The sequence below is a fragment of the Echinops telfairi genome, unplaced genomic scaffold (assembly GCF_000313985.2).
Source record: "Echinops telfairi isolate 266 unplaced genomic scaffold, ASM31398v2 ScPeMD7_7465;HRSCAF=8503, whole genome shotgun sequence".
Classification (NCBI taxonomy): domain Eukaryota; kingdom Metazoa; phylum Chordata; class Mammalia; order Afrosoricida; family Tenrecidae; genus Echinops; species Echinops telfairi.
This window is the reverse complement of record NW_022111365.1, coordinates 8618226-8645780: the sequence shown is the minus strand read 5'-3', so window position 1 is coordinate 8645780 and position 27555 is coordinate 8618226. Positions and strand designations below refer to the sequence as shown.

The 27555-nt window shown below is 38.4% G+C and overlaps 1 protein-coding gene across 2 annotated transcripts in view; it reads right to left on the bottom strand.

Annotated features, from left to right (window-relative positions):
* The window catches only part of PARG (poly(ADP-ribose) glycohydrolase), a 164577-nt gene that overhangs the window by 132995 nt on the left and 4027 nt on the right, over window positions 1–27555 (bottom strand). For both annotated transcript variants that reach the window (XM_045283673.1, XM_004716237.3), the window contains exons 2-6: window positions 26131–26197; window positions 24565–25542; window positions 23149–23332; window positions 5169–5291; window positions 4957–5040 (exon numbers count right to left, since the gene is read on the bottom strand). In XM_045283673.1, the coding sequence (XP_045139608.1) occupies window positions 4957–5040; window positions 5169–5291; window positions 23149–23332; window positions 24565–25542; window positions 26131–26168 (1407 nt within the window). In that variant the 5' untranslated portion in view covers window positions 26169–26197. The remainder of the gene's footprint in view (window positions 1–4956; window positions 5041–5168; window positions 5292–23148; window positions 23333–24564; window positions 25543–26130; window positions 26198–27555) is intronic.

Sequence of the window (27555 nt, the reverse complement as noted above, 5' to 3'; positions counted from 1 at the left end):
TCTCACCAAATATTAAATAGCAAAGTCCATTCCCAGGTGAATGGATAAACAATGCAAATACTAGAATATTTACTATTCACTAATAAAAAGTAATGGACTACTGATACAGAGAGGAATCTCAAAACTCTTCATTCTGAGTGAGAAAATCCAAACAGCAGTAATATAGTACAACAGGATACATACTGTATTACTCTGCTAATGTAAAATACAAATTATATCTATAGTGAAAAAAGCAAATCAACAGTAGCACCACGTACAAAAAAGGGACTGTCTAAAAAGGAGCAGAGGAATCTTTAGGTGACATCACGAGTAAAAGTACACTGTCGAAACTCCTCCAACAACACAGTTAAAAAGAAGCTCTTAAAGGTAATGACATAATTACGTATTTGCTTCATCATACAATATACCTAAAATAGTATCAAACTAATAATTTAAAACACAACTAAAAAATCTACTGGTAATAAAACTAATAAATACAATCTTTTTATTTTTTATTTTTGAATCAAGACATTCTGTATAAGAGAATATTATAAATAAAATCAGTTTAAGTTAAAAGAAAAAAGCTCTTATAAAGATTCTTATATGTAAAAATTCTTCAAACCTGATAAGACAAAGACATTTTAAATAGTATTTGCCCTCTAATTTTTAAACAGGGTTTTATGACTGTCATTAACTCCTAACTAATATTATTTTTACTTCAGTCTTCAAGTTTCTAACTTATCAGGTCTCTTCTCATTAAAAGCACTGTGCTATTACGTATTTTTAGCTATCAACTATTAAAAGACTCATAAGTACAATTAAAGCACAAAGAAGCCCACTGTACAACTTATCAGAAGAATCATTTATAGATACATAACTTTAAATCAACTTAAAGGATATCATTCCTTTCTTGAAATTTGAAGTAGTTTAACTAATTTTATTCTAACAGATGCCATATAAGCAGTCAAAACCCATTATATTCAGTAACAAAGATTTAACGTTTTCCTCTCCCTCTCTCAGCAAAGTTAGCTAGTATCATAGACAAATAAAAGATAATCTGGAGGGAATTCTCAATCTACCATTAAATGCCATATATATTTGTGTATACGCCAAGTTTTTCAGCACATTTTTAATACAATGTTTGTGGTAAAATTAGGTGCCTTGGCTGATAATTCAGGTTGGCTTATATTTGGGCACGTGTGGTAAGCAAGAAAGGGAAATTCAGATACAGAAGTTACACTTTCCTAAAGTAATCATGGGCTTCTATGGATAGCTTGAGGTAAGGTATAAATAGAATTTAGAACCATTCTTCGGTTTATGTTTGCAGAAAACCATACAAAACTTGTTTAAAATAAGCCCTGTTTACAAGGCTATAAGGGTCTTAAAAGAGTATCTCTCAAATAAAGGAAGTGTTTTGAGGTGGTCTGTTTGCATTTATGAATTTATAATTGGGGTTTTGGAAAACAATGGTTAAATGCCAACACACAGTACAGAAATAAAAACTAGGTTCTTAAATAGATAAAAATGGTGAAAAGACTGAGCCATCATAACACACAATGCAGAACAGGTATGTCAAGGAACCGTGGTGAAAAAATGGTTAAGTGGCAGTTCTACTATGTCAAGTAGGGTCACAATGTGTTGGCATCACAATAACATAAGTATGTCAACATCCAAACAGTCTAGATCAGTGGTTCTCAACCGGGGGGGACACGACCCCTTTGGGGGTCAAATGACCCTTTCACACAGGTCACCTTTCCAATGGTCTTAGGAACCAAGACACCACTCCTCTATCTGTCTCCAGGTGGGTCCACCCACATGCAGATAGGCCCACATATGGGGGTTACCACAACATGAGGAATGGTACTAAAGGGTCAAAGGGTCGCAGCATTAGGAAGGTTGAGAACCACTGGTCTAGATCAGAGTAGAATCTATTTGAAAGCTGATGTATATATTAGATTAGATAGATAGATAAATAGATAGATAGATAGATAGTTAGATGATAGATAGATAACATCTTTGCACCCAACAGTTCATAATTAGTAATGAGTTACTAATTCAATAATATTATATTAAATTACAGATTTAAAGTATTTAAATATTTATTTCTTTATATGTATTTTCAAAATGTTTCTCAGCATATTATTTTGGGGTTTGCATCAATAGTTATAAAGAATTGCTCCAAAAAGGGAATTCAGAACACAAATTATTAAAAATTATAATAGCAACATATGTACAAATATGCTTGATGCAAGTGATGTATGGAATTTTGTAAGAGCTATAAGAGCCCCCAATAAAATGAGTTAAAAAGAAAGAAAGAAAATTATGTTCACTGTGATAATGAGCACACATCAATGATTGTACATCACGATTAAGACCAGAAAAAATAAAAAATGATACACTTGTACAAACACTGTAACTCAAACTGCCACTGAGTTGATTTGACCCTATAGGTACCTTTTGATGCAGATTGTATTCCCAGGTAGGAAAGCCTTCATGCTCCAAAGAGAGGAATGTAACACAGCAAATACCATATATACTTGTGTATAAGCTGAGTTTTTCAGCACATTTTTAATGCAGTTTTTGTGGTAAAATTAGGTGCCTCACCTGATATTTGAGTCGGCTTATACTCGAGTATATACGGTATTTGGACAACCAGAGAAAATTTGAACTGTACTTCTGAATGGGAAGGAAATTAGACTCTGAGAAAGACTGTGACAAGGCAAATGTGTGGTACTTAATAAAGTATAAAACCCTTGAAGAAAAGCAAGGCAGTCTGGAGATATTATCCCACTGACCTTCTGATGTACTAATAAATGCACGCTGACTTTCATCACCCTGCCTCTGTGATTGACTGTACCAGCATGTGGCTGGACACTTGATCCGGTTACAATATGAAAGATAAAACTATCAATTCACATTTTAGATACTAAAAAAATAATATAGGCCTTCTCTCCATTTCTCCGCCATCCTGAGGGTGGTTCTTTTCTATCTTTACAATGTCTTCTCATAAGACTTTCAGGACCAAGAGATTCCTGGCCAAGAAAAAAAAGCAGAAATGGCCTATTCCCAATGGATTCAAATGTAAACTAGCAATAAAAGTGAGTATAACGCTAAGAGAAGACACTGGAGAAAAACCACACTGGGTCTGTAAGGTGCCCACTCGTGATGGCACACGCACAGGTTCATTAGTGGTCTGTCATGCTGGGTTTAAGATTGGTCAATTGAACTTGTAATGGAAAATAACTGGTTTCTTCCTTGGTTTTATGCTTTTGCATCAAGAGGTTCACAAGAAATAATGTAAAGTCATTGGTTTGAAAAAGAAAGAAAAACAATTTAATGGATAGCCTTAGCCTCATATTTTTTATTTAAAAAAGTATTGCCAAAACTAAAGATTAATAAATTATTAAGCAACTAAAAGCAAAATTAAGAGCAACAAACATAAATTGAATGCTTAATGTATATTTAAGAGGCTCGCTTTTGGCAGATATTGCTAAAGTCATAATTCGCTCCTGACTTACATGTAATGGCATTTCAGCAAGATAAACTTTAAACAAAAATAAATGAGAGGGTTGAACTGAAAGAAATTGGAATGGGAATCAAGAAATAAACACCTTACTCCAGTTTTCTGAATTATTCTGCAAGTGTCCAGGCAAGTCATTTGCAATCCTCAGTTCTTTGACTTACTACCTTGTGAAGGAATGGAAACCAAGAATGTCTGTAAAGCGAGTTTCTCCAGGAAGCAAGCACCTTAAATATAAACAATGCTGTTGACAAAATAATAATAATTTATAAATTGTCACGGGTTCATGAGAGAAGGGGGAGCAGGGAGAGAGGGGGGAAAATGAGGAGCTGATACCAAGGGCTCAAGTAGAAAGCAAATGTTTTGAGAATGATGATAGCAACAAATGTACAAATGTGCTTGCCACAATGGATGGATGGATGGATTGTAGTAAGAGTTGTACCAGCCCCAATAAAATTATTTTTAAAATTTTTTTAAATAAATAAACAATGCTGTTACCTCAGTCTATTCAGAGGAAAAATGTCTTTGAAGGAGTAAACATAGGGCCTATATATAGAAACAGGATTAGAGCTTATAATTCTGAGCCCTGGGTTTACTAGGGGTTACAGTGGAAGCCCATCTATGAATCTCCACAAAAATTCAGCCTCCACATATTTTTCTTCTGGCCATTTAACCAGCACCATGACTAGATTCACCTTCAGAGTGTACTAGAGCGGAATTTGCTGGCACTCCCGTAGCCAGTCGCGGGTGACACTTCACAGCCCTTACGGCTTGTCTGGATGTGCCTTTAATGGAAATTGGGGTGCTAGGGTCCCATGATCATGAGTCATACCCAGCCTTGGTTGGTAGACTCTTAACCAATCTTGTGTGCCTTTTTATCTAAGATAAGTTGTGTGTCCCACTCATGGTCCCGGTTCCCACTTCTACAGTCCCACCTGTAACTGTGATGTATTAATCTGCTGCCAATCATGCTTCTTCTATGGCAGTTTCCTTTGCCCTCCCATGTCCTTTTTCAGTCTGAATCTCTGCAAACCCTAAAATGCCGTTATGACCTCTTTTTTTTTTTTATCATTTTATTGGGGGCTCATACAGCTCTTATCACAATCCACACATACATCTATTTTGTCAAGCACAATTGTGCATATGTTGCCATCATCATTTTCAAAATATTTTCTTTCTCTTTCTACTTGAGCCCAGGGTATCAGTTCTTTTTTTTTCCTTCCCTGCCCTTCCTCCCCCATGAACCCTTGACAATTGATATTTTTTTTTTTTCATGTCTTACACTGACCTATGTATGACATCTTTCTAATGGTGTCAATCCACACGATATCTTTGTTTTGTCTTTGTTCTGTTTAAGATTTAATGAATGTTCTCCGTACATTTTATTTGAGATTTGAGGTCTCTTTTGTACCCTAAAAAACTATGTTTAGGAAAAATGCATGGCAAAAATAATTTACCTTCAGGTTTTGTGGCCGAATGAATTTGTTGAGAAGTGAGGTCTGAATGAGTTCCCACCGACTCCCTGCAGTTCGCTCACCATTCTTTTAGGAAAAAGAAAAACCTATGAGAAATCATTCCCAAGATCTTTTGCATCATAAAATTGGACGTAAAAATGTTAAGTACTAAGTTATCTTGCAGAGACGAATATAAGAATCATTTTTGTTCTCACCTCATCTTCCACAGGGTACAAATTTTGTTCTGAACAAGGCATTTTAACATGTTTGTTATCCCACAAATCTTTATAATGTGTTGGAAAAGGCTTAGGAACGTCTCCTGCTCGCAAAAGATCCACCTGGAAGTTAGAGTAAAAAAATAAATAAAAATAAATGCATATAAATTTGGAACATCTTCTACAAAATGAACTAAAGTAGCTAGTACAAATGTTACATACATAGTACCAGGTCTTAGACAAGAAATTTCAAAAGTAATCTTCAGCTGTTTCCACCTCTTGCCTCCATTTAACCAGTTCCTAGGTCACACTGTGCATTCTATCTCCATCACCTCTAGGAAGAGGGCTCTCAACAACCTTTCCTGAATTACTATCAAAGCGTCCTATCCCCACCCCTACCTCCAAGTGCTCCACAGACAGTCAGCCCTATTAAACCCTTCTCCCTGCCTGAAACAACAGTAACTTTGTAAAGGTTTCCAATCCTTTTACGGATCCTCTCCGCAACTATGTATAATTTCATATTGATTCCCCATGATGTTCCACATGTTAATTTGCATACAGTTATCCAAACGTTAATTCTAGACAGGCTAGAAGGCTTACAATTTCTTTAAACATAGTAAAGTCACCTTTGTACCTACATGACTTTGTACACACCACAGTAAACAAATATTGCTATAAAACCACAGAAACCTTGAATAAAATATCTGAATGGGAAATTGTTTTTCAACATATCTTACATTTAACTTTATACACTTCTGAAGAATGTTTCCATCTCTTTAACTCTTCCCCAAAGAATTCTGCACTCTTCCATCAACACATCAAGACAGAAGTTTGGGCACACAAGTTCTGAGGGTTTATATCGTGTTCCTTTTAAATGTTCTTTGAATCGATGCCCTATATGCTATATTAAGATATGTATCATTCTGGCAAACCTGTGACTATTACTGTAAATTTACTTAACAATTACCCCCCATTGTTTATGTAAATAGCTTCCAGCCATGAAAGGATTGATTCTGTACAAGCGAAATATTCTGGTACAGTGATATGGAGTTAGTCTATGGTAGCTCAATGTCCCTCTCCCAATAAGGCTTCAAAAAATTAGTGACTGGGGCTAATCAAAGACAATTAAAAACAGAAGATCATTATGCCCCACAGGGATGTTTGATAAGACCATAAATTAACAAGAACGTTTTGAAAGGGAGCCAAAGGAAGATAAAAATTAAAAACAAACAAAATAACCCAAAGCTGTAAATTCAGGAATTGGTTTTGGGCTCCCACTAAATCCTAGCTAAATAAATCCATTTAACTATTAATCCTACTTAACTAAATCCAACTTAAGAACAATCAACGTTTGCATCATGGCCCTGCTGGATACTCACTCTCAGGAAGGAAACACAGAAGATATGGGTGCAAAATGTGGTGAAGAAATTATATGGTGCCTGGCTTTCAGATAAAATAGTGTCTGGTTCTTAAAGGCTTGTCTCCAAACAAGCAGCCGTCTAAATGAGATGTCAACTAGGTCCACATGGACAAAGCACACCATCATCAGTCACTGAAGGATTGTAAATCATATAATCTGAAGTCAAAGAAGGGATCAGTATCAGAGCCTAAATTGTGAGAATTTGGTTTGCTTAAGGCTGTGAATGACAGTGGTGCCCAAGATATAGTGGGAACTACATAAGAAATAAGCCTCCGGAGATCTCCCTCTATCCATAATTTGAGGAATGGGAGGAAAGTGGTTATTAAACAAAGTGCATTGGAGAGATGTGTATAGATCAAAGGGATTGCACAGTTAAAACCTTGTCAGTTGATCCCCCTCTCTGATGCACACTGGACCTGATCTGATTTTCAAAATTTTCTGTACTTTTTTGTGTGTTCATATGAGGGTTTATCTCAGATTTTATAAAAACTCATTTTATTGGGGCTGGTAGAACTCTTATAATAATCCATGCATACATCCATTGTGTCAAGCACATTTGTACATTTGTTGCCCTCATCATTCTCAAAGCATTTGCTTTCTACCTGAGCCCTTGTTACCAGCTCATTTTCCCCTCCCTCTCCACTCGCCCCACCCTCATGAACCCTTGATAATTTATAAATTATTATTGTTATATCTTACACTGTCCAACGTCTCCCTTCACTCACTTTTCTGTTGTCCATCCCCCAGAGAAGAGGTTATACGTAGATCCTTGTAATCAGTTCCACCTTTCTACCCCACGTTCCCTCCACCCTCCAGATATCACCACCCTCACCATTGGTCCTGAAGGGATCATTTGTCCTGAATTCCCTGTCTCCAGTTCCTATCTGTACCAGTGTACATCGTTTGGTCTACTCAGATTTGTAAGGTAAGATTGGGATCATGATAGTGGGGATGTGGGGGGAGGAAGCATTTAAGAACTAGAGGAAAGTTGTATGCTTTATTGTTGCTACACTGCACCCTGACTGGCTCGTCTCCTCCCCGCGACCCTTCTGTAAGGGGATGTCCTGTTGCCTACAGATGGGCTTTGGGTCCCCAATCTGCACTCCCCCCTCATTTACAATGATATGATTTTTTGTTCTTTGATGCCTGCTACCTGATTCCCTCAACACCTCGTGGTCACACAGGCTGGTGTGCTTCTTCCATGTGGGCTTGGTTGCTTCTAAGCTAGATGGCTGCTTGTTTACCTTCAAGCCTTTAAGACCCCAGACACTATCTTTTGATAGCCAGGCACCATCAGCTTTCTTCACCACATTTGCTTATGCACACATTTGTCTTCAGCGATTGTGTCAGGAAGGTGTGCATCATGGAATGCCAATTTAATAAAAGTATTCTTGCATTGAGGAAGTACTTGGATGGAGGCCCAATGTCCATCTGCTGCCTTAATATTAAACCTATAAATATATGCACATAGATCTATTTCCCCATCATCATATATGTTTACATATGTACATGCCTATATTTAGAGCTCTATAAATGTCCTTTGCCTCCTAGTTCTTTCCTCTATTTCCTTTTATTTTCCTCTTGTTCCACTATCATGCTCCGCCTTCATTTGAGTTTCAGTAATTCCTCTCAGTTACATTGCCCTTGATCAAGCCCTACCAGGTATCTCAGATTTTTTTGTCACTGGAGTCACCCTCTTTAAGATGTGTTATATATTTTTCCTGTTTTTCGGTATACAAAACCCAGGATTGATGAACCTACAGAGACAGCAAGTAGAATAATACGTTGGGGTGGAGCAGTGGGGGTGAAACGGAGATGTTAAGGGATCCAGGAAGGAAAAGAATGTTTGGAAACTGACTGTGGCAGCACTTGTACAATACTGCTTGATGTGACTGAACTCTGGAATGATATGATAATGTATTAATTTCCAATAAAAATTTTTTTTTAAAAAAGAATAAACTTTGAATAATGCAAACTAAATAAATGTTCTTTGCGTTCTGGAAACAAAACAATCTTCAAGGAATAAAATCAAGGCTTAGGGTAGACAGGGCAAGGTCTCCCAATGAAACTGTTCAAAGATATCTCTTGATAACAAAGAAAAATTAGCAAGTGAGTCTTCAATGTAACTTTTTCTGGCCTTTTTCTCACCAATGCTTTTTGCAATTTTCTTGAAACTTCTTCCTACTAAGCCTCCAGCTTGTTCTGTGCCCTTGGAAAAAATTCTATGAAGATTATCTTAGATTCCAAAAAAGTCATCATAATTGTCCGATCTGACTTCTGCCTTAACATTAAAAGGCCCAGACCTCCTAGGAAGCCATTGTTTTCATTGGTTCTTCTTTTGAAGGTACCCTAAACGAGACTAAGACAAGTGTATTACTGTGAGACCTTGTCTGCAGCCATCCATTGATTGTAGAAGCATGTTTAAACAGGTTTGGTTCAGAATATGAACCAGACCACCCAGTGACAATACTTTTTGACTTACTTTTATATTGTTGTCTCTTCTCTTTTCAATTCTATTAATTACCATGCTCCCTGATCCTTTACCTGATCCTTTACACAACGATTGTAATAACCCTCACAGATTAGCTCAATTTTCATTTCCTTTCTAAAGTTTTGGGATCTTTTTCTTATAATAAGTGTATTATGCTTAAATTCTAGAGCAATCCGTTTGTATTAGGCTGCAGTCGACAGTAGTCACCCTAACTTCATTTTGAATTTGATATTAATTCAGATACTGTTGGAGATGTTTACGTTACTGTCCCTATGCTTGCTGACCATTAAACCAGTAATGAGACTATTTTAAGGAAAGCCTAGGGAGGAACACTTTGCCCTTAGGAAGAGTGTAGTTAAAAGTTGATTAACTAGGGCTTCCAGCAAGGTGGAAAACTATGAGGACAGGCTGACCAGACTCTCAACTGCTAAGGCACAAGAGTTCAAAAGAAGCAGATAATCCTATAACTCTGAGATTCAGAGGAAAGGATGGAGAAGATTGAAAGAAAAGAAAAAAACCACCAGCAAAGGGAGACAAAAGGAATGGTTTAGACACAGCACAACTATTTTAAATTTCCACAAACATAACTGGTTGCTTAGCCAGCACTGCCCCAGAGGCTGCTGACCAGAAAGTTATGATCATACCTTGGTTCTCTAAAAAATTAGTAGAATAAAATTCCCAAGTCCAGAAACTAAAGATGCTAGGATTCTTCCATATAACATTCCAAAAGAAATCAACCTTGAAGTAAAATTGAACTGGCCTTGAAGAAAAAATGCCTCCTTCTCTGAGCTAAAGACAAAACTGATAGCTGCAGTAGGAACTTTTGTTAGGAAAAAAAAAACTTAAGAGCCATAATTAAAGAAGCTTTCCAAATATCACTGTCCTTGGAAATGAAAATGTGCAGAGGTGACTATTACCTTTCACTTAGTAATTTATTAAGTAAGCCGCAGGGTACAGCTTTGGGTCAGCATTAGGAAACAATTTAGGATTAGAAACAGGAAGCCCACAAACCAAGTATCCCTCCTTCAGGGCAAGATGGTGTTTTCAGCCCCTCTTTTCAGCAGAGGCCTCCTCTTAGCTCCCTCGAGTCAGGTCTTCTCTGAACTCCCTCAAGAGAAGCTCTTCTTGGCTCCCTCTAGATCTGCTCCTTTTGGCTTTGCCATTTGTTGCCAGCAGCTCTGGTGCCGGACCCCTCCTAGAACTGTTGCTATCTTCAGTGTTGTAACCTTGACCAATGTTAAAGCTTTAAGAGGTCGTGCTGCTGCTATCTGTTTTTCTCTCACACTTCTGCTTTTCCCTGCTGCTCCTCTTATTCTTGATTTGGTCTCTAAATCCTCTGAAATTGGCTGCTTATGTACAGAACTGTTTAAAGCATGATCCATTCCTATGGTATGCAAATTGACCATTCTGTGTCCTTAGACACCCCCCCCCCATATTGTTTGCATACTAGATTACAATTACTTTATGTGCACAGTCTCTTGAACAATCCCTGCAAGGTGCATACCAATCATAGGGCTGGCTGCGGCACAGATTCAGACAAAAAGTATCAAAATAAAGTTTACAGCTTACCCAAGAACTGTTAACAAACTTCTTCAAAAAATAACCCCTCTAGGGTAAGGAACTAGGGAAAAGATAACTCCTTGGGGTAGAGGGAAAAAATTAAGATGTTTTTCCAAAGAACTAAGGCAAAGGCTATATGAAGGAACTCTTCACAACAGTAAGATAATTCCAATAGTTTTACTATGTAAAGATTACTTTAGACAAAGCCACTGACAAATGTGTAGACAGATCAAAACCCAAAATTTTAATGGTATTCATTATTCAGTCCAATGTACAGGTATATGCTTTTGACCTTTTCCTCAAAAACAAAGTGTAAAATATCACTGTTGTTTGGTGGTGGAGGTGTTAGGTGCTAGCGAGTCAATTCCAATTCATAGTGACCCTCTGCACAAAAGAACAAAACTCAGCCAGGTTTTACACCAACTTCATAATCATTCCTATATAAAGAAATATATAACTCACCTTTTACTTTTTCTCCTTATTCTGCAATGTTTAACTGGTAATGTTTTTATCTTCATGTGGGCATAATTATACATACAAAGTTCATAAAAGCAATGTTTACTATATGAAAAAATTAATATTTCAAGAATCAATATGCATTAGAATATTTCAAGACAGTTAGACAGAAAAATTACATATTGTGGAGATGGAGATGGTAAAAGACATCACCTTCATTTCAAAGTTAGTATTCATCAGGCAATCCCTCCTCACACACACAGCCCAATGTAAAACATTGCTTTCGTGAACTCTGTTGTGCCCATTGACCTGGGTGTCCTGTGAGACCATGATCCTGAACTTCAGGGCTTCATCAGGCAATTTAGTGAACAGGAATGACCCAAAACATTCATCCACCAGGTAAGCTACCTTTATTAAAATAACCAAGGGAGACAGATAGGAACTGGAAACACAGGTAATCCAGGTTGGATGATCCCTTCAGGACCAGTGGTGTGAGTGGCGATACTGGGAGGGTAGAGGGAGAGTGGGTTGGAAAGAGGGAACCGATTACAAGGATCTATATGTGACCTCCTCTTTGGGGGACGGACAACAGAAAAGTGGGTGGAGACGTCGGACAGGGCAAGATATGACAAAATAATAATTTATAAATTATCAAGGGTTCATGAGGGAGGGGGGAGCAGAGAGGGAGGGGAAAATGAGGACCTGATGCCGGCGGCTTAAGTGGAGAGCAAATGTTTTGAGAATGATGAGGGCAATGAATGTGCAAATGTGCTTTAACACAATGGATTGTATGGATTGTGATAAGAGTCGTGTGAGCCCCTAATAAAATGATTAAACAATAAATAAATAAATAAATAAATAGCCAAGGGAGATTGAGATTGTTTTGGTTTTGTTTGGTTTTTTTAAGTAATGAATGAGAGAGCTTATTGATTCCTGGTGATAGCAGCATCTTAGTGCTAGAAAGCTGGATACAAATGTCACAATTAGACATCCACTTCAGCCTGTCTTGTCTCTCCTTACAACCCTTTAAGAAATGCATCTTCCGTGAGTAAGCTATTTCTTCTCTGGAGACTGTGTGCCAGACACATACTAGTGTTCACAATGTAAAATTTACATGCTGCAAATTCATCCTTGATCAGAACGATCACTGAAACCATTTCTCTTGAAAATAATTTCATGTACAAGACCTGTGGCCTTTCTTCAGTTTCAATAAGCAGCAACATAGATCCAGAACTGAGCCCATGCTTCACGTAAAACCCTGTGGCATGGATCTGGCCAAAAAACAGGAATAATCAGTTTGTAAGAAAAGTATGCTGGCATGAGACTAAGAATGTTGCAAGTATCACAAAATAGATGCAAAATTGGTGCTATGAAGATGGAAAAATTTAAAAATGATCATTTTTAATATTCATCATAGACAATTAAAAATATAGACTTAGAAATAAAATTTATCAGTTAACTTGACATTACAATAAATAAAAAATGAAAAAAATGTTACCTGAACATTTGAATATACAATGCTTACAGCAGAGGTCAAAGTGTCTTATTAAATATGTAAGTTTGTCACTTTAAGTCTTTACTTATTTATTTATTTTGGGGGAGGGGGGCACATTTGTTGTAATTTCAAATAGTGACTTATTATCTTGCCTGCAGCTACCTGAGGAGCCCTGGTGGCATACTGGTTATGCTTCAGGCTGCAATCTGCAAGGTCAGCAGTTTAAAACCACCAGCTGCTCCATAGGATAAAGACAGGACTTTTTCTGCAGTAGAGTTCTCAGTCTAGGAAACTCAAAGGGCCAGTTCTACCTTGCCATACTGGGTCACTCGATGGCAGTGAGGTTTTCTAGACAGATACCTGAAGCTTTAGTCTCTGTCTTGTAAGAAGAGTAGATATAAAGGCCAATGTTTAAAAGTTTACATATGTCTCTGTTCCCATTTTATTATTTAGGAAAACCCATGATATTGAGTTGAGGGGGAAAGTTTACATGTGGTTTGATAGCTAAATTCTATGTCAACTTGACTGGGCAGGATTCTCAGTGGTTTGGATGTAATACCCCATGATGTTATCTAACAATGTAATTCATGACATAATAGGATCTAACATAACAATCAACTCCGTTAGCAGCCATCAAATGTGGTAAAGTACCGCCTTCTTGATTAGACCCTAGCCTTGAAGCAATTGGAATAACTCGTCAAGGGTGGGAATGTTTGTCACTACTTGGTAATCTGAATCCTGCATCTGGTTCCATGACTTACTGCAATATTGCGTGCTGATTCCAGAAGCCATCAACAAATTGACAACTTTGGATTCATTTGACTTTGCATCTCCAGACTGTGGTCTTCCTGTTTCGTATTCTTGCTTTCTGGTTCATCAGCTCCCAAGCTACATGAGTCAGAAGAAGCTTCCAGGATACTATTTGACCCAGAGACTTGAACCGGATTGGACTTAGCCACATATACATTTCTTGGTAAAACTTTCTTTCAATATACATACAAAAAAGTTTTTTTTTAAGATCCTAGTAACTATCAGTTAGGATATGACCTAACTGTAAGCAGTTATGATATGACCCACTATGTAAGCAGGTAAACAAAATGCCCACCCGAAACAGGAGTGAACTGACCTACTAACAATCAGAATCTTATTTCTTTTGTTCTCCCATCTTACACAATAAAAACCATAGCCATAATTTGGCAGATTGTATCAGTTTCTGTACTGTGTACATGCTGACAGTTTCCCTGATCCAAGATGACTATCTTTGTCCTGTTTATTACTCAATGCTAAATAAAAGGGTCTCTATAGAACATATGTGGGTTGACTGTGTAGATGATAAACTTTGGATAGCCTTGAGAATAGGAATTCCAGAACAATTGATTGTACTCAGGAGGAATGTATACATGGATTAACAGTTGTACAAACAGAAGGGCATACTGCATGGTTTAAAATCAGAAAAGGTGTGTGCCAGGATTGTAAACCCTCACCATACTTATTCAATCTGTACACTGAGAAAATCATCAGAGAACCTGGGTATTTATGAATATCATTAATAACTTGTGATACGCAGATAACCTTGCTTGCTGAAGGTGAAGAAAACTTTAAGCACTTGCAGATGAAGGTCAAAGATTGAAGTCTTCAGTATAAATCACAACTATTAGGAAGAAAACAAATTCCTCAAAACTGGATCATTAGTTAACAGCATAATCATCCGAGAAACTACTGAAGTTGTCAAAGAGTCTGTCTTGCTTGGATTCCAAAATAAATGCTCATAGAAGCAGCAGTCAAGAGATTAAAAGACACACTATTGGGTAAATCTGCTGCACAATACCTCTTCAAAATGTTGAAAAGCAAGGATGGTATTTGGAGGACTAAAGTGTGCCTGAACAAGCTATGTTCTTTTCAAATGTCTCATATGCATGGGAAAGTTAAGACATTGAATAAGGAAGAGCAAAAAAGAATAGATGCATCTAAATTATAGTGCTAGCCAAGAATATTGAAAGCACCATGGACTACCAAAAGAACCAACACATGTCTGAGAAGTACATCCAGAATGCTTCTATAGGCAAGGATAGGGAAACTTGGGCTCACACAGTTTGAACATGTCAGGAGAGACCAGTCCCTGGAGAAGGACATCATGTTAGGGAAAGTAGAGGTGCAATGAAAAAGAGGAAGTCCCTCAACAAAACGGACAAAGTGGCTTTAGCAATAGGCTCAAACATAAGAACAACTGTGAGGCTAGCACGTGATTGGGCAGTGTTTAGTTTTGTTGTACATAAAGTCACTGTCAGTCAGAACTGACTTGACAGCATTTAACAACACAGAACATGTAAAGTAGTGGGTTACAAGTTGGGTTGCTAACTGCAAAATCAACAGTTCAAAACCAACTGTCACTCTTTGGAAGTAAAATAAGGCAGTCTACTCCTGAAAAGATTTATTACACTCTCAGAAATGCACAAGGAAATTTCTGTGCTATAGGGTGATTATCAGTCAGAACTGACTCGAAGGCACTGAGTTTGCATTGCAGTTTGGTCAGAGAACAGGTTTGATATGGGGTCTTCTTGACCCAGGCACAGCAGTTATTTACTCTCCTCTATTTTATTAAATGTCTAATATACTTTTTAGCCCTCTTCTAGCCTCTAAACTTGAGAAAAATAACTACATTAACTTTGTATGCAGAAGTCTTAGTGGCATGGTGATTCAAATACTTAGCTACTAAGCTAAAGGTCTATGGTTCAAACTACCAGCCCACTCTACAGATACTTTGCCATGGGAGAAAACTGTGACAGTTTGCTTCCATTGAGTTACAGCCTTGGAAACCCTATAGGATAACACTACTCAGTTCTATAAGGTTTCTGTTTTCACAGTCTGCTGGAGGTCTGAATAACCTATGAGGTCTGAAAGGCCTATCCTGAATTATGTCACCTAATCCATTCCACCAGTCGTGTCAAGAGCAACTAGAGATTTGAATGGCCCATCCCAAATTGTCTGAGATTATCCACACCAGATGTCATGTGCAGATAACCTATTGACTAACACTGCCCCACATGACAATGAGGTTTACAAGCCTTGGATTACGAGACCAACAATTATGCTGGAATAAAGACCATTTGGGAGGCAAGAATGGTAAAGGCCAATGTTAACAGGCCAATGGTAGAGCAAGACAGGACATGAAGAGAAACAATGGGGTACTGCTACCTGACCCCTATAAAATCCAAGTCATAACCCTAGACCAGCAGTTCTCAACCTGTGGGTCTCGACTCCTTTGGGGGTTCAATGACCCTTGAACCGCTGTCGCCCAATTCATAACAGTAGCAAAATTACAGTATGAAGTAGCAACAAAAATAATTTTTTGGTTGGGGGGGTCACTACAACATGAGATGAGGTATTAAAGGGTCATGGCATTAGGAAGGTTGAGAACCACTGCCTTAAAGACATTGTTAGCTTCCTCAAATCATGAGGTAACCCATTTCATGATTTAAGTATACTTTGCGTATTAAATTTTTGCTGTTTATACTCTTCTTTTTGTACTGTCCTGGCTTACAGTCTTACATGTGTGGCTCCGTCTGTTGTGGTGGCAAACCACTCAGGAGAAACATGCTACCTTTTCTCTGAGGAAGAAAAGCCCAACAAAATCATCTTCAACACAGAATAGCTTTAAACTTTATATTCTAAATATTTAGGGATACATCTGGCATATATGTATTTATGTGTACATGTGACATATGAGGGGGTACTCCCCCCTAAAATTGAGTTGTGCTGGGCAAAGCAGAGCTCTCTTAGAATGCATTTTTCCTGCTAGGTGAGCATCAAGCAAATCGTCATGAGTTAGAGCTCCCAGTAGCATCGCCTGGGAAGGTTCTCTCTGGTCACAGTGAATTTTTTCATGAAAGTGGTTTCGCTCAAACCTTGTTTTTGTTTTATGATGGCTGATTTAAGAGAACAGTATGCAGCTGAAATTTTGTTTCCTGCTCAGGAAAAATGCCACAGAAACTGTTGGGATGTTGAACATAGTTTACAAGTACAGCATTATCGGAAAAACTCAAAGTGTACAAGCGGTTTTCTCATTTCAAAAATGGTGAAAAGTCGATTGGTGACAAACCTCGTTCTGGATGTCCCGCAACTTCCTGAATGATGAAAACATTGACTTGTGGTACATTTGGAGTTCAATCGACCAGGTCAGACTGTTAATCAAGCTTTCTAAATAGAGGTTTTGAAAAAATTGCGTAACAGTGTGCAACAAAAAAGGCCTGATTTGTGGCAGATGGGCGAATGGTTTTGCCACCACAACAATGCAACTGTTCATGCAGACATCTCAGTATGCCAGTTTTTGGTAAAAAATAGCATGCCTCACTTGCCCCACGCACATTACTTACCTGACATCACTCTATGTAACTTCTTTTTGTTTCCACAAATGAAGACGGACATGAAAGGACAGCAATTTGATGACATAGAAAAGGTGAAGAAAAAAAAAGGGAGGTGCTGTCAGCCATCCAAACAGAAGAGTTAAAAAAATGTTTCCAAGAATGGAATCACAGATTTGACAAATCTGTTAAGTATAATTGAGAGAACTCTGAAAGTGATGATTGTTTTGTTAAAAAATTTAAATACAGGTAAACAAGCAGCCATCTAGCTCAGAAGCACATCTAGCTCAGAAGCAACAAAGCCCACATGGAAAAAGCACACCAGCCTGTGTGATCACAAGGTGTAGACGGGATCAGGTAGCAGGCATCAAAGAATAAAAAATCATGTCATTGAGGATGTGGGACAGTTCAGAGTGGGGGCCCAAAGTCCATCTGCACACAACTGGACATCCCCTTACAGAAGGGTCGCAGGGAGAAGACAAACCAGTCAGGGTGCAGTGTAGCAATGATGAAACATACAACTTTCCTCTAGTTCTTAGATGCTTCCTCCCCGCCACTATCATGATCCCAATTCTACCTTACAAATCTGGCTAGACTAGAGGATGTACATTGGTACAGATAGGAACTGGAAACACAGGGAATCCAGGACAGATGAACCACTCAGGACCAGTGGTAAGAGTGGCAATACTGGGAGGGTGGAGGGAAGGTGGGGTAGAAAGGGGGAACCGATTACAAGGATCTACATATAACACCCTTCCTGGGGGACGGAATACAGAAAAGTGGATGAAGGGAGACATCGGACAGTGTAAGACATGACAAAATAATCATAATTTATAAATTATCAAGGGTTCATGAGGGAGGAGGGAATGGGCAGGGAGCAGAAAAAATAAGGAGCTGATACCAAGGGCTCAAGTAGAAAGCAAATGTTTTGAGAATGATGATGGCAACAAATGTACAAATGTGCTTAACACAATGGGTGGATGTATGGATTGTGATAAGAGTTGTATGAGCCCCCAATAAAATGATTTTTTTTTAATTTAAATACATAGCTTTGAAAAAAAGTGACCTGATTTGGGGCACCCCCTCATATATAGAAAAACACACACACATGCTACTAATAATAAGCACTAATGTTTGGAAAAGGAGAATACTGTCTATCCATTTCACATAAGTAAAATATTTAACTATGTTATTGCAATTTCACTCAACATTATATTTTCAGAGAACATTATTACCATAGCATATGTCGATCCTTCATTGTAAATAATCACATAAATTCATATAAATTTCATCTGTACTATGTCGAGACGTTCATGGTGCTAATAACCTATGCTAGACAGATTTTACTATTTTGGAGTGTTTAGATAAGGCTTCCTGAAGAATGTAAAAACTGAGTTGAGACACCAAAGGGAATAGGAAAAGTGAGCTAAAGAAAGGAAGGGTGGTCCTAAAAAATGAAACAGCTTAAAAAAAAATGAAACAGCTTATAGAAAGAAGCAGTTTCCTAAAAAGGCCTGCAAGGAAAAAGAAACAAAATAGTAAATGGCCATTAAATGCTGAAGTACGGATGAGACCACCTAGAGAGAAATCAGAGTAAGGAAAAGTCATGAGGAACTCCACAACAGTTAATTGCCACATATAAAAGGGGGCCCTACAAGATATGACAAAATAATAATTTATAAATTATCAAGGGCTCATGAGGGAGGGGGCAGCAGGGAGGGAGGGGAAGAAATGAGGACCTGATGCTGGGGGCTTAAGTGGAGAGCAAATGTTTCGAGAATGGCGAGGGCAATGAATGTACAAATGTGCTTTACACAATTGATGTTATGTACGGATTGTGATAAGAGTCGTATGAGCCCCTAATAAAACGATTTAAAAAAAAAAGAGGGCCCTAAGAAAGCATAAGAATTGGCTAAGTAGACAGGAAGAAAACTAGGGTTATATGGTGTCATGGGAGATAAGGATAAGAATATTCCAAGGAAGAAAGAATGATCAAGAGTCAAATGTGGCTGGATCACCAAGTATTCTCACCTTCATAAGGAGACCCAAAAGGTGACTTTGGGAAGATGTTTCACGTATCTAAGGTATCAATAAAACTTCACATATGAGTAATCAAGCGGCCATCAAGCTCAGAAGCAACAAAGCCCACATGGAAGAAGCACACCAGCCTATGCAACCACGAGGTGTCGAAGGGATCAGGTGTAAGGCATCATCAGAACAAAAAATCTTACCATAGTGAATGATGGGGGGAGTGCGGAGTGGAGATCCAAAGCCCATTAGTAGGCCACTGGAGATCCCCTTGCAGAGGGGTCTCGGGGAGGAGATGAGCCAGTCAGGGTGCGATGTAACAATGATGAGAAATACAACTTTCCTCTAGTTCCTAAAGGTTTCCTCTCCGCTCCCACTACCATGACTCGAATTCTATCTTGCAAGACTGGCTAGACCAGAGGAGGTACACTGGTACAGATAGGAACTGAAAATACAGGGAATCCAGGATGGATGAGCCCTATAGGACCAGTGGTGTGAGTGGCAAAACAGGGAGGGTAAAGGGAGAATGGGTAGGAAAGAGGGAACCGATTACATGGAACTGTGTGTGACCTCCTCCCTGGGGGACAGACAACTGAAAAGTGGATGAAGGGAGACGTTGGACAGGGCAAGATATGACAAAATACCCATTTATAAACTATCAAGGGCTGATGAGGGAGGGGGGAGCGGGGAGGGAGGGGAAAAATGAGGACCTAATGTTGGGGGTTTAAATGGAGAGAAAATGTTTTGAGAAACGATGTACAAATGCGCTTTACACAATTGATGTGTGTATGGATTGGGATAACAGTTGTATGAGCCCCTAATAAAATGTTAAAAAAGAGAAAAAAAAAAAAAGAAGAAAAAAAAAACTTCACATACGTAAGAAGATGATTTATATGGATGTATTTGCACATATATATGTTTATATATAATCAAGCAAATATTACATTTCTAAAGCTAAATAACAGCTTCATTTAATTACTTCAATGTCTGTATCTATACGATCTGTATTTACCCATTCAACATTTTAGAAGTATAATTAAACACTATATATTAAATAAAAGCAAACAAATAAAAGCTAAGTACATGTGTGCAATATTGCTATTCATCACACACATACACACAAATTCTAGGAAAATATACTCCAATTTGTTCTGCTTTAGGATACAGACAAAGCAAGAAGTGAGTTTTCAGAGTATACATATTTATAAAAACATTAACTTAAAAAAATGAGACTTTGTATTATTTTTCCAATTTAAAGTTATTTTTTCAAGATTTAAAAAATGTATAGACATCAAGCCAATAAATAGTAATTGCAGAGATTAAATAATGACAGGATGCCATAGGACACTTTACATTTTTCTTGTGGGTGGTGGGCAGCAGAGGAGGAAAAAAATTAGTTTCCCTTACCCACCTTAAATGATCTTTTGCTCACATCCTCATTGTTAACACCTTAAATATACAGGCTAACAAACTTAATTTCATACATACAGTCAACTCCTTTCCCCTTGTTCCCCATAATTAACAATTCATCTACGAATTTACCTTTCAACAATGTAACCAGCTATTTGTTGTTGTTGTTGTTGTTGTTGTTAAAATGATCACCCCCACAAAAGGGGGTGGACGGATTTATTGAATTCAAACTGGGAAAGGAGCAACTGAAGCCAGACTCTGGGTCCAGCCCCAGGCTGCTCTTCCCAGGATGGGGCCCTGCCAGAGTGTGATGAGAGAGAGAGGCAGGGGCCTGCAGCTGCCCACTTGGGAAGTACCCATTATCACTCCTTTAGAAGGCCTCTTGGGGCTCTGCAAACTGGAAAGAAAACCAAAGGCCAAAGTAACATGGACTGAGCCAGAGACGGGGACTGGGGAGGTGGGAAAGCAGGCAGAAGCAGGCTCAGGGGCCTGCGGTGAGTTAGAAGTGTGCTTCTTGAAGCGGCTCCAGGGTCAGAGTGGGGCTACCAGCCTTAATGGGCTCTAGGCTGGCCCTCCCTCTGGGAGCCCTTCCCAGAATGGCTTTGGGGTCCCCCACGCCCACCAAGACCTAGTGTGGATGGCAGTGGGGACAGGCACTCTCTGGCCAGGAGCTTCTAGGGCCTATCCCTGGCTGCTGCTATGGCTGAATTCACAGATGGCATGGTGTGGTAGCACCGGACAGGTCCCTGCCCAGGTCACCTGGTCCCCCGGGCCCAAGGGCAGAGGAGAGGGAAGAGGATTCTGAGAAAAAGGCAAAAGCGGCCAGAGGCTAACCCCAGCTCCAGCTCTACCCAGGTGACCAGGCCTGTCACAGGGCAGGGGGAAGCAACCCTCGTGGACAGGTGACTTCCCCCCCACCCCACACCCAACTCCAGCCATAGCACTGCCCTCTGGATTGGCACTGCCACATCTGGAATGGGGCATGGCTAGACCCTGTGGCTCAACCAACTACTTTTTTAATCCCATGAATATTACCTTATCTCAGTGATTTTTAAAATTTAAATAGCAATACCTTTTCACTTAAAATAATCTTGCATAAAATTATATTTAAGTTAGATAAAAGTTATTTTTAAAAATACAACTTTATGGTAATTTTAAATCATTGTAGCATAAATAAATTACAATGAGGCTGCTTTAGCAAGTACAAGACTAAAAATCGGACGTTATAGGTGACAGCTAAAGCTTACATCAACCATGAAACTTATTTCAATATCTTTTATACAGTAGTAAGAAAATTCTGATTTCCCAAAAGGAAGTTAACAAAGGTAACAGATTTTAACTGTTACTTTATTTCTGTGTATACTCTTCTGTTAAACAGCAGTGATTAAAAAAAAAACAACCTGGAGTCTATGTATAGATAAAAATACGTAAGTTCTCTTGGCAAATTCTGTTGGTATCTTGTGTTAAAATGTGGTACAATGCATTTTCACATTTGTGTTGGTGAATTATTTTACTACAGCTTTTTCGAAAATAAAAATATAATTTAGAAAAAATTAAGTCACACTTTAAAAGAATCGTTGAAGCACTTCCATGCAGCACAATTTGATACTGCCATTACTTAGTGTCTCTTATCCAAGGTCTTATTACTGCTTCCATTATATTATTACTTCCATGCTCCGTACATACACCTGATAAACTTCACTGCACTCTAACTATGGCCTGCACACACATTTCAATGATCTTTAACAACAGACGTTACTGATAGCTGACGTCCTCTAGGGTAGGGCTCAAACCACTTTTTGAGTCTTCTCTCCCACTATTCCCCATCAATTCTAAACTCTAGCAAAATGACTGTTTTCTATTTCCAAAATAAACACTTTTACATAACAAAGCCCTTTCTTATAAGGCTTACAGATCTGCTGGAAATTCTCTTGCCTTCCTACCTCAGAAATTTCTGCTCTTTTTTTGGCCTCAGTTCAATCCCCATAACCCCAGTCAACGTCTGTCCCACCTCTAAACATGAGAAAGAACTCTAAACTTTAAAATACTTGATCACATCCAAACTAATTTAATATGATAAAGGGAATCATAGTATATTTTAGGCAGTCCCTGAAATCTAATATAGAGACAAATTAATATATGAGATTACTATCTTTTAAAGTTCATTAAGTGATATAAACACTCTAATACTAGATTACAGTAATAGAAGCACAACACAGGTTTACCAATAAACATAATATTAAGCATTTAAAATGGGTGAATTTTATATACCTCAGTAAAAGCCCAAGTGCACTACCATTGGGGAAATTCTGACAGTAACCCTTAAGGCAGAGTAGAACTTGTCCTAAAAGGTTCCAAGGCTGTAAATCCTTACAGAAGCAGGCTGCCACATCTTTTTCCAATGGGGTAGATCTGGTAGATTTGAACCACCAACATTCTGTTTGGCAACCAAGTACTTAACTACTGTGCCATCAGGTATCTTAGCAAAATTATTAAAAAGAACCGAGTTTCAAAAAAAAATGAAAAATTAAATCTCATCCGCTGATAATGATTTATCTTGATTTGTTAAGTACTCCATTAAGTTAGCCAACCCATTAAGTTAAGCAATTTACATTTATAAATTCTGAGAACATCTCAGTACTATGCGGATGTAATAAGAGAAAAACTCTTTGTGCGTTGGTCCGTTTTTCACATTAATAAATATTATAATAAATCATAATTTTATACTCTTCCCTTTTCCATTAAGAGGAAATACCCACTCGAATAGTTACTGTGTGACTGGCAGAGGGTCTCAAGAGAGGAAGCCGGATTCCACACCTAGGCATTCTTCTCATTTCCTCAATAGGAGTTCCAAACCATTTCTTATCTGTGGAAAGGTGAGGCGGAATGTATTTTGGGATCTTCCTTTCTGTTCTTTGATGTTTGGTTTCACATGGTTCTTTTCTAAAGCCAAGATAAATGCATTCAGTCACAAATTTTTTTTATTAGATTCTTATGGGTACAAAAATAGAAAACTTAACCCAAACATTACTGTTTGTTCTCTCTTCATGCTTTTCTATTTATGTTATAAAACATGTAGAGTTTATAGTAAAATCCAAAACATTACTGTCAAGTGTGAAGGAATTTCCAAATCCACACAAATGACCTTCTGAAAAGGGTTCTCACATGAGAACATGGACACTGCCAAATAATCCACAGTTCCGAGTGTCCCCCACAAATGCTGACCTGTCCTACAGGTCTCCACATGATCATTTTAAATGAAGTGAACTTTCTATCACATGCTAGAAAACTCTCAAAAATTATGATTCTTAGGGTTGTCAGTTGTCAGAATAGGGTAAAAGGAGGATGGAGGGTGAATATTTGTCTGACCTCTGCCTCCTGGCAATGAGATGGTGAAGAGTTGGATTTTTCTTCTCCCTTATGCAGCAAAAGGAGGTAAGTATGGTTGCCATGCCATTTAATCAGTTGGTGTCAGAATAGGTAGAAAAAGATGGAGGGTGGAGACATGTCTGACCTCTGCCTCATAGCAAAAGGCCTTGGGGTTAGTGTGGAGTTGGATTCTCCATCTCCTTTGTGTAACAAGAAGTAGTAAGATATGGGCTCTCTGTCTTTTTCTCAGTACAATACCACCATTCTGACAAGGTTGTATGAGCATTAGAAAACATGCAATATGCAATGGTCTAAGAAAATGTGGGGCTAAATATGCCGTCACTACTATCAACCTGGAGTCCTTGAATAATGCCAACAGTTAAGTGCTCAACCACTAGCTGATAGGTTGGCAGTTCAAACCCACCCAGATATACCTCAGAAGATAGGCCTGACAACAACCTGCTTCTAAAAACTGACACCTTGAAAACCATATGCAGTTTCACTCTGCACAAGCACACATGGGGTCATCAGGAGCTAGAACAAACTTGACAACTAACAATAATTACCAGCCTAATACTTTCATATTCTGGTAATTTTGTAAAATTTAGATAGAGGATCATAAAACTAAATATGATTTCCAGTATTTATTTTACTGGTTTTGATACTTTTAGAACTTAAAAATTTGAATCTAGATAGTTAAAATAAGAAACTCAACTATTTCTTTGCTTCACTATAAACCACGACTTTTAATCTTCTTAAAAAAAAACTCATACTACTGGAGTTATTCCCCCAATGGAGAAAATTACCTTTTATCCTCTGCTTTGGGTGTTCTTGGAAAATGATCTGTAATTTTAGAGTCTTTTTTTCCATGTTGCTTGGAATTTCTGCATTCTACATTCAGACTGGGAGTACTTCCAGGTAGCTTGGCATTTAAATCATTTATTCCAGGACGAGTCTCTCCACCTTCAAAATGGAAATGTAGTCTTATATCCCCTCCCTTAGAAGAGTGCCGCTTCCTCGTTTCAATGTCAGTTTCTCTTGCTTGAACCCGTGAAGGTTTATTTGCTGTTTGGGAGGAAGAGCCATCTTCCTGTTCATCAAAACCTGGGCTTGTCTCTTCATCGCCTTCTGAGTTCTGACAACTATTTTTGGAAGTATCTACATCCATTGGTGACTCAGGTTCGCTGTCTTTCTCAAGTGGAGAATTTCCTAGGCTACTTTCTTGTCGATTCATCTTGTTGATATTTCTAGATCCAGTCCTCACGTCCCGCAAACCAACATCCGACAACACACTCTCTGGCACATCTAGCTCATCTTGCTGACAGCTTGCACCATCTTCCACAGCAGGACCTGACTTACTGAACTGCTGACTGCTTCTGGTGTCTTTGGCCAGTTCGTCTTCTGTAGCCTGCTTTATCTGGGCAAACTTGACAGGTATCAAAAATGGTTGATTTTCTCTGTTTTCTTCATTATCTGTGTCACTGTGGTCATCATTTTGAGGTGACTGATCAACATTAGCATTACCAAGCTGCTTTGGAACCCTATCTACTGCTGGAGGTTCACTTTCCAAAAGATGCTCCACGTGTTTCCCTTCATTTTGCCACTTACACATAGTTGCAGTCCGATGTTGGTCCAAATATTGTGTATTTTCAACAGGTGATTTAGCAAAATTTAACTGAGAAACATTTTCTAAACTTTCCATGTTATGTTGGCAAAAGTTATCTTTTTGTACAGAATTCATCATGGAGTCTACTCTCGTATTGTTGTTTTCTTTACTATGCAAGCTATGAGAACAAAAAAAAATTAAAGACAAGTGGTACAGAAAAAAAATCACTGGCCCAACATCACTCCCACAATGTCCCAGCAATAAATGAACTGCATTTAGTTACCTAAAGCATACCTCATGCCCGTTCACGGCTCCATGCCTTTGCACGTAATGCTATATATAATGCCCTCCTCCCCATTCATGGCTCCATGCCTTTGCACTTGATGCTATATATAATGCCCTCCTCTCAACTGTGAGCCTGGCAAACATCTGTGCTTTAAGCTGATATTTTCTTCTTATGCTAACTACCATTGCACCTGTTCTTATCTTTACTGTTACACATATTATACTATCCAACAATCAAATGTTTTGGGGTCATTTACCACCACTACACAATAATTATCTTGCAAGCACAGACTCTTACATCTCTGTATTTCAAGGACATTGGTGAGTGCTTGGCACATATAACATTTTTAAAATTAATTACAAATTGAAGAATGAATGAGTGTAGATGAAAAACATGGGAAAGAATGAGATAATTGCACGATACCATAAAAACACTCATGTACAACATTATTCATTTCTCTATGTGGGCATGTTTTTATACCTTTCTGATTCAGAAGTCTTGATTCCTTTAGTGTCCATCCAACTGGTAATAGTCTTTTGTTTGGAAACTGTAATAAAATAAAATAAGTTTTATCTGGTATGTCTATCCTTCCAATAAGAACTGTCTATAGTATATTATATATGCAAGGTATTGTGCTGAGCTCTATTGATTAAATACAGACTGACCACACTCCCAAGCAATAGGAAACAAGAAAAAACAAAGACACAAGTACATGTGGCACAGGGTGGAAAGTGTCTGGCCCCTAAATAATTGGTATGGTCTGAGGGAGAGCAGGCAGCCTCTGCAATGAAGCCACTGGATTTCAAATCCTGGTTCTCCCACTGGCTCCCATCCTGTGGGAGGTCATTTCTGTACTAAGATTCCTCATGTAAAGAAAGCAAATTAATACCTGCCATGGGGTTGTGAAGTTTAAATTATTGATGGAAAGTGTTTAGGATACTATCTAGTATTGGCAAGGCGCACAGTAAATTATCAGTACTATTAAAAGAAGTCCTGATAAAACATTAGGGTATTTCTAAGGGAAAGAATTTCTGTGTTCTCTGAGAGAACAAGAGTGAGGATAATTAGTTAGTTTTCCTAGAAATGGTGGTGCATGAATTTTCCCTTGAAAAATAAGCATGTAGTTAGTTAGGGGAAAAAACATAACCAAAAGCACCAATGGCAGGAAAACAAAATAATTCCAAATGAAAGCAACAGAAAATATAGTTAAAAATCAAGTAGCACCATAAGGCAGAGGTCTCTGCAAAATGAGATTTAAGAAAGTGTTAGAATCATAATTCCAGAATTGAGATCTAGAAGTCTCATGTCCTGTTTAAGATGGATAACTTAGGTCTTTTTTAAGGTTTTTTTTTCTTCTGCTTGTTCTTTGGGTTTTGAGGGGTCTACTGTAGGGGTCAAATAACAAGCTATTTCCTTTGTACTGTGCATTTTCTTTTTTCAAAATCACTTTATTATGGGCTCATACAACTCTTATCACAATTCATACATACATCAATTGTGTAAAGCACATTTGTACATTCGTTGCCCTCATAATTCTCAAAACATTTGCTCTCCACTTAAGCCCCTGGCATCAGCTCCCCAATTTCTCCCCCTCCCTCCCTGTCCCCCCTCCTTCATGAGCCCTTGATAACTTATAAATTATTATTTTGTCATATCTTGCACTGCCCGACGTCTCCCTTCACCCACTTTTCTGTTGTCCGTCCCGCAGGGAGGAGGTTATATGTAAATCCTTGTAATTAGCTCCCCCTTTCCACCCCACCCTCCCTCTACCCTCCTGGTATCGCCACTCTCACCACTGGTCTTGAAGGGATCATCCACCCTGGATTCTGTTTCCAGTTTCTATCTGCACCAGTGTACATCCATAAATTCTCTGGTCTAGCCAGATTTGTAAGGTAGAATTGGGAT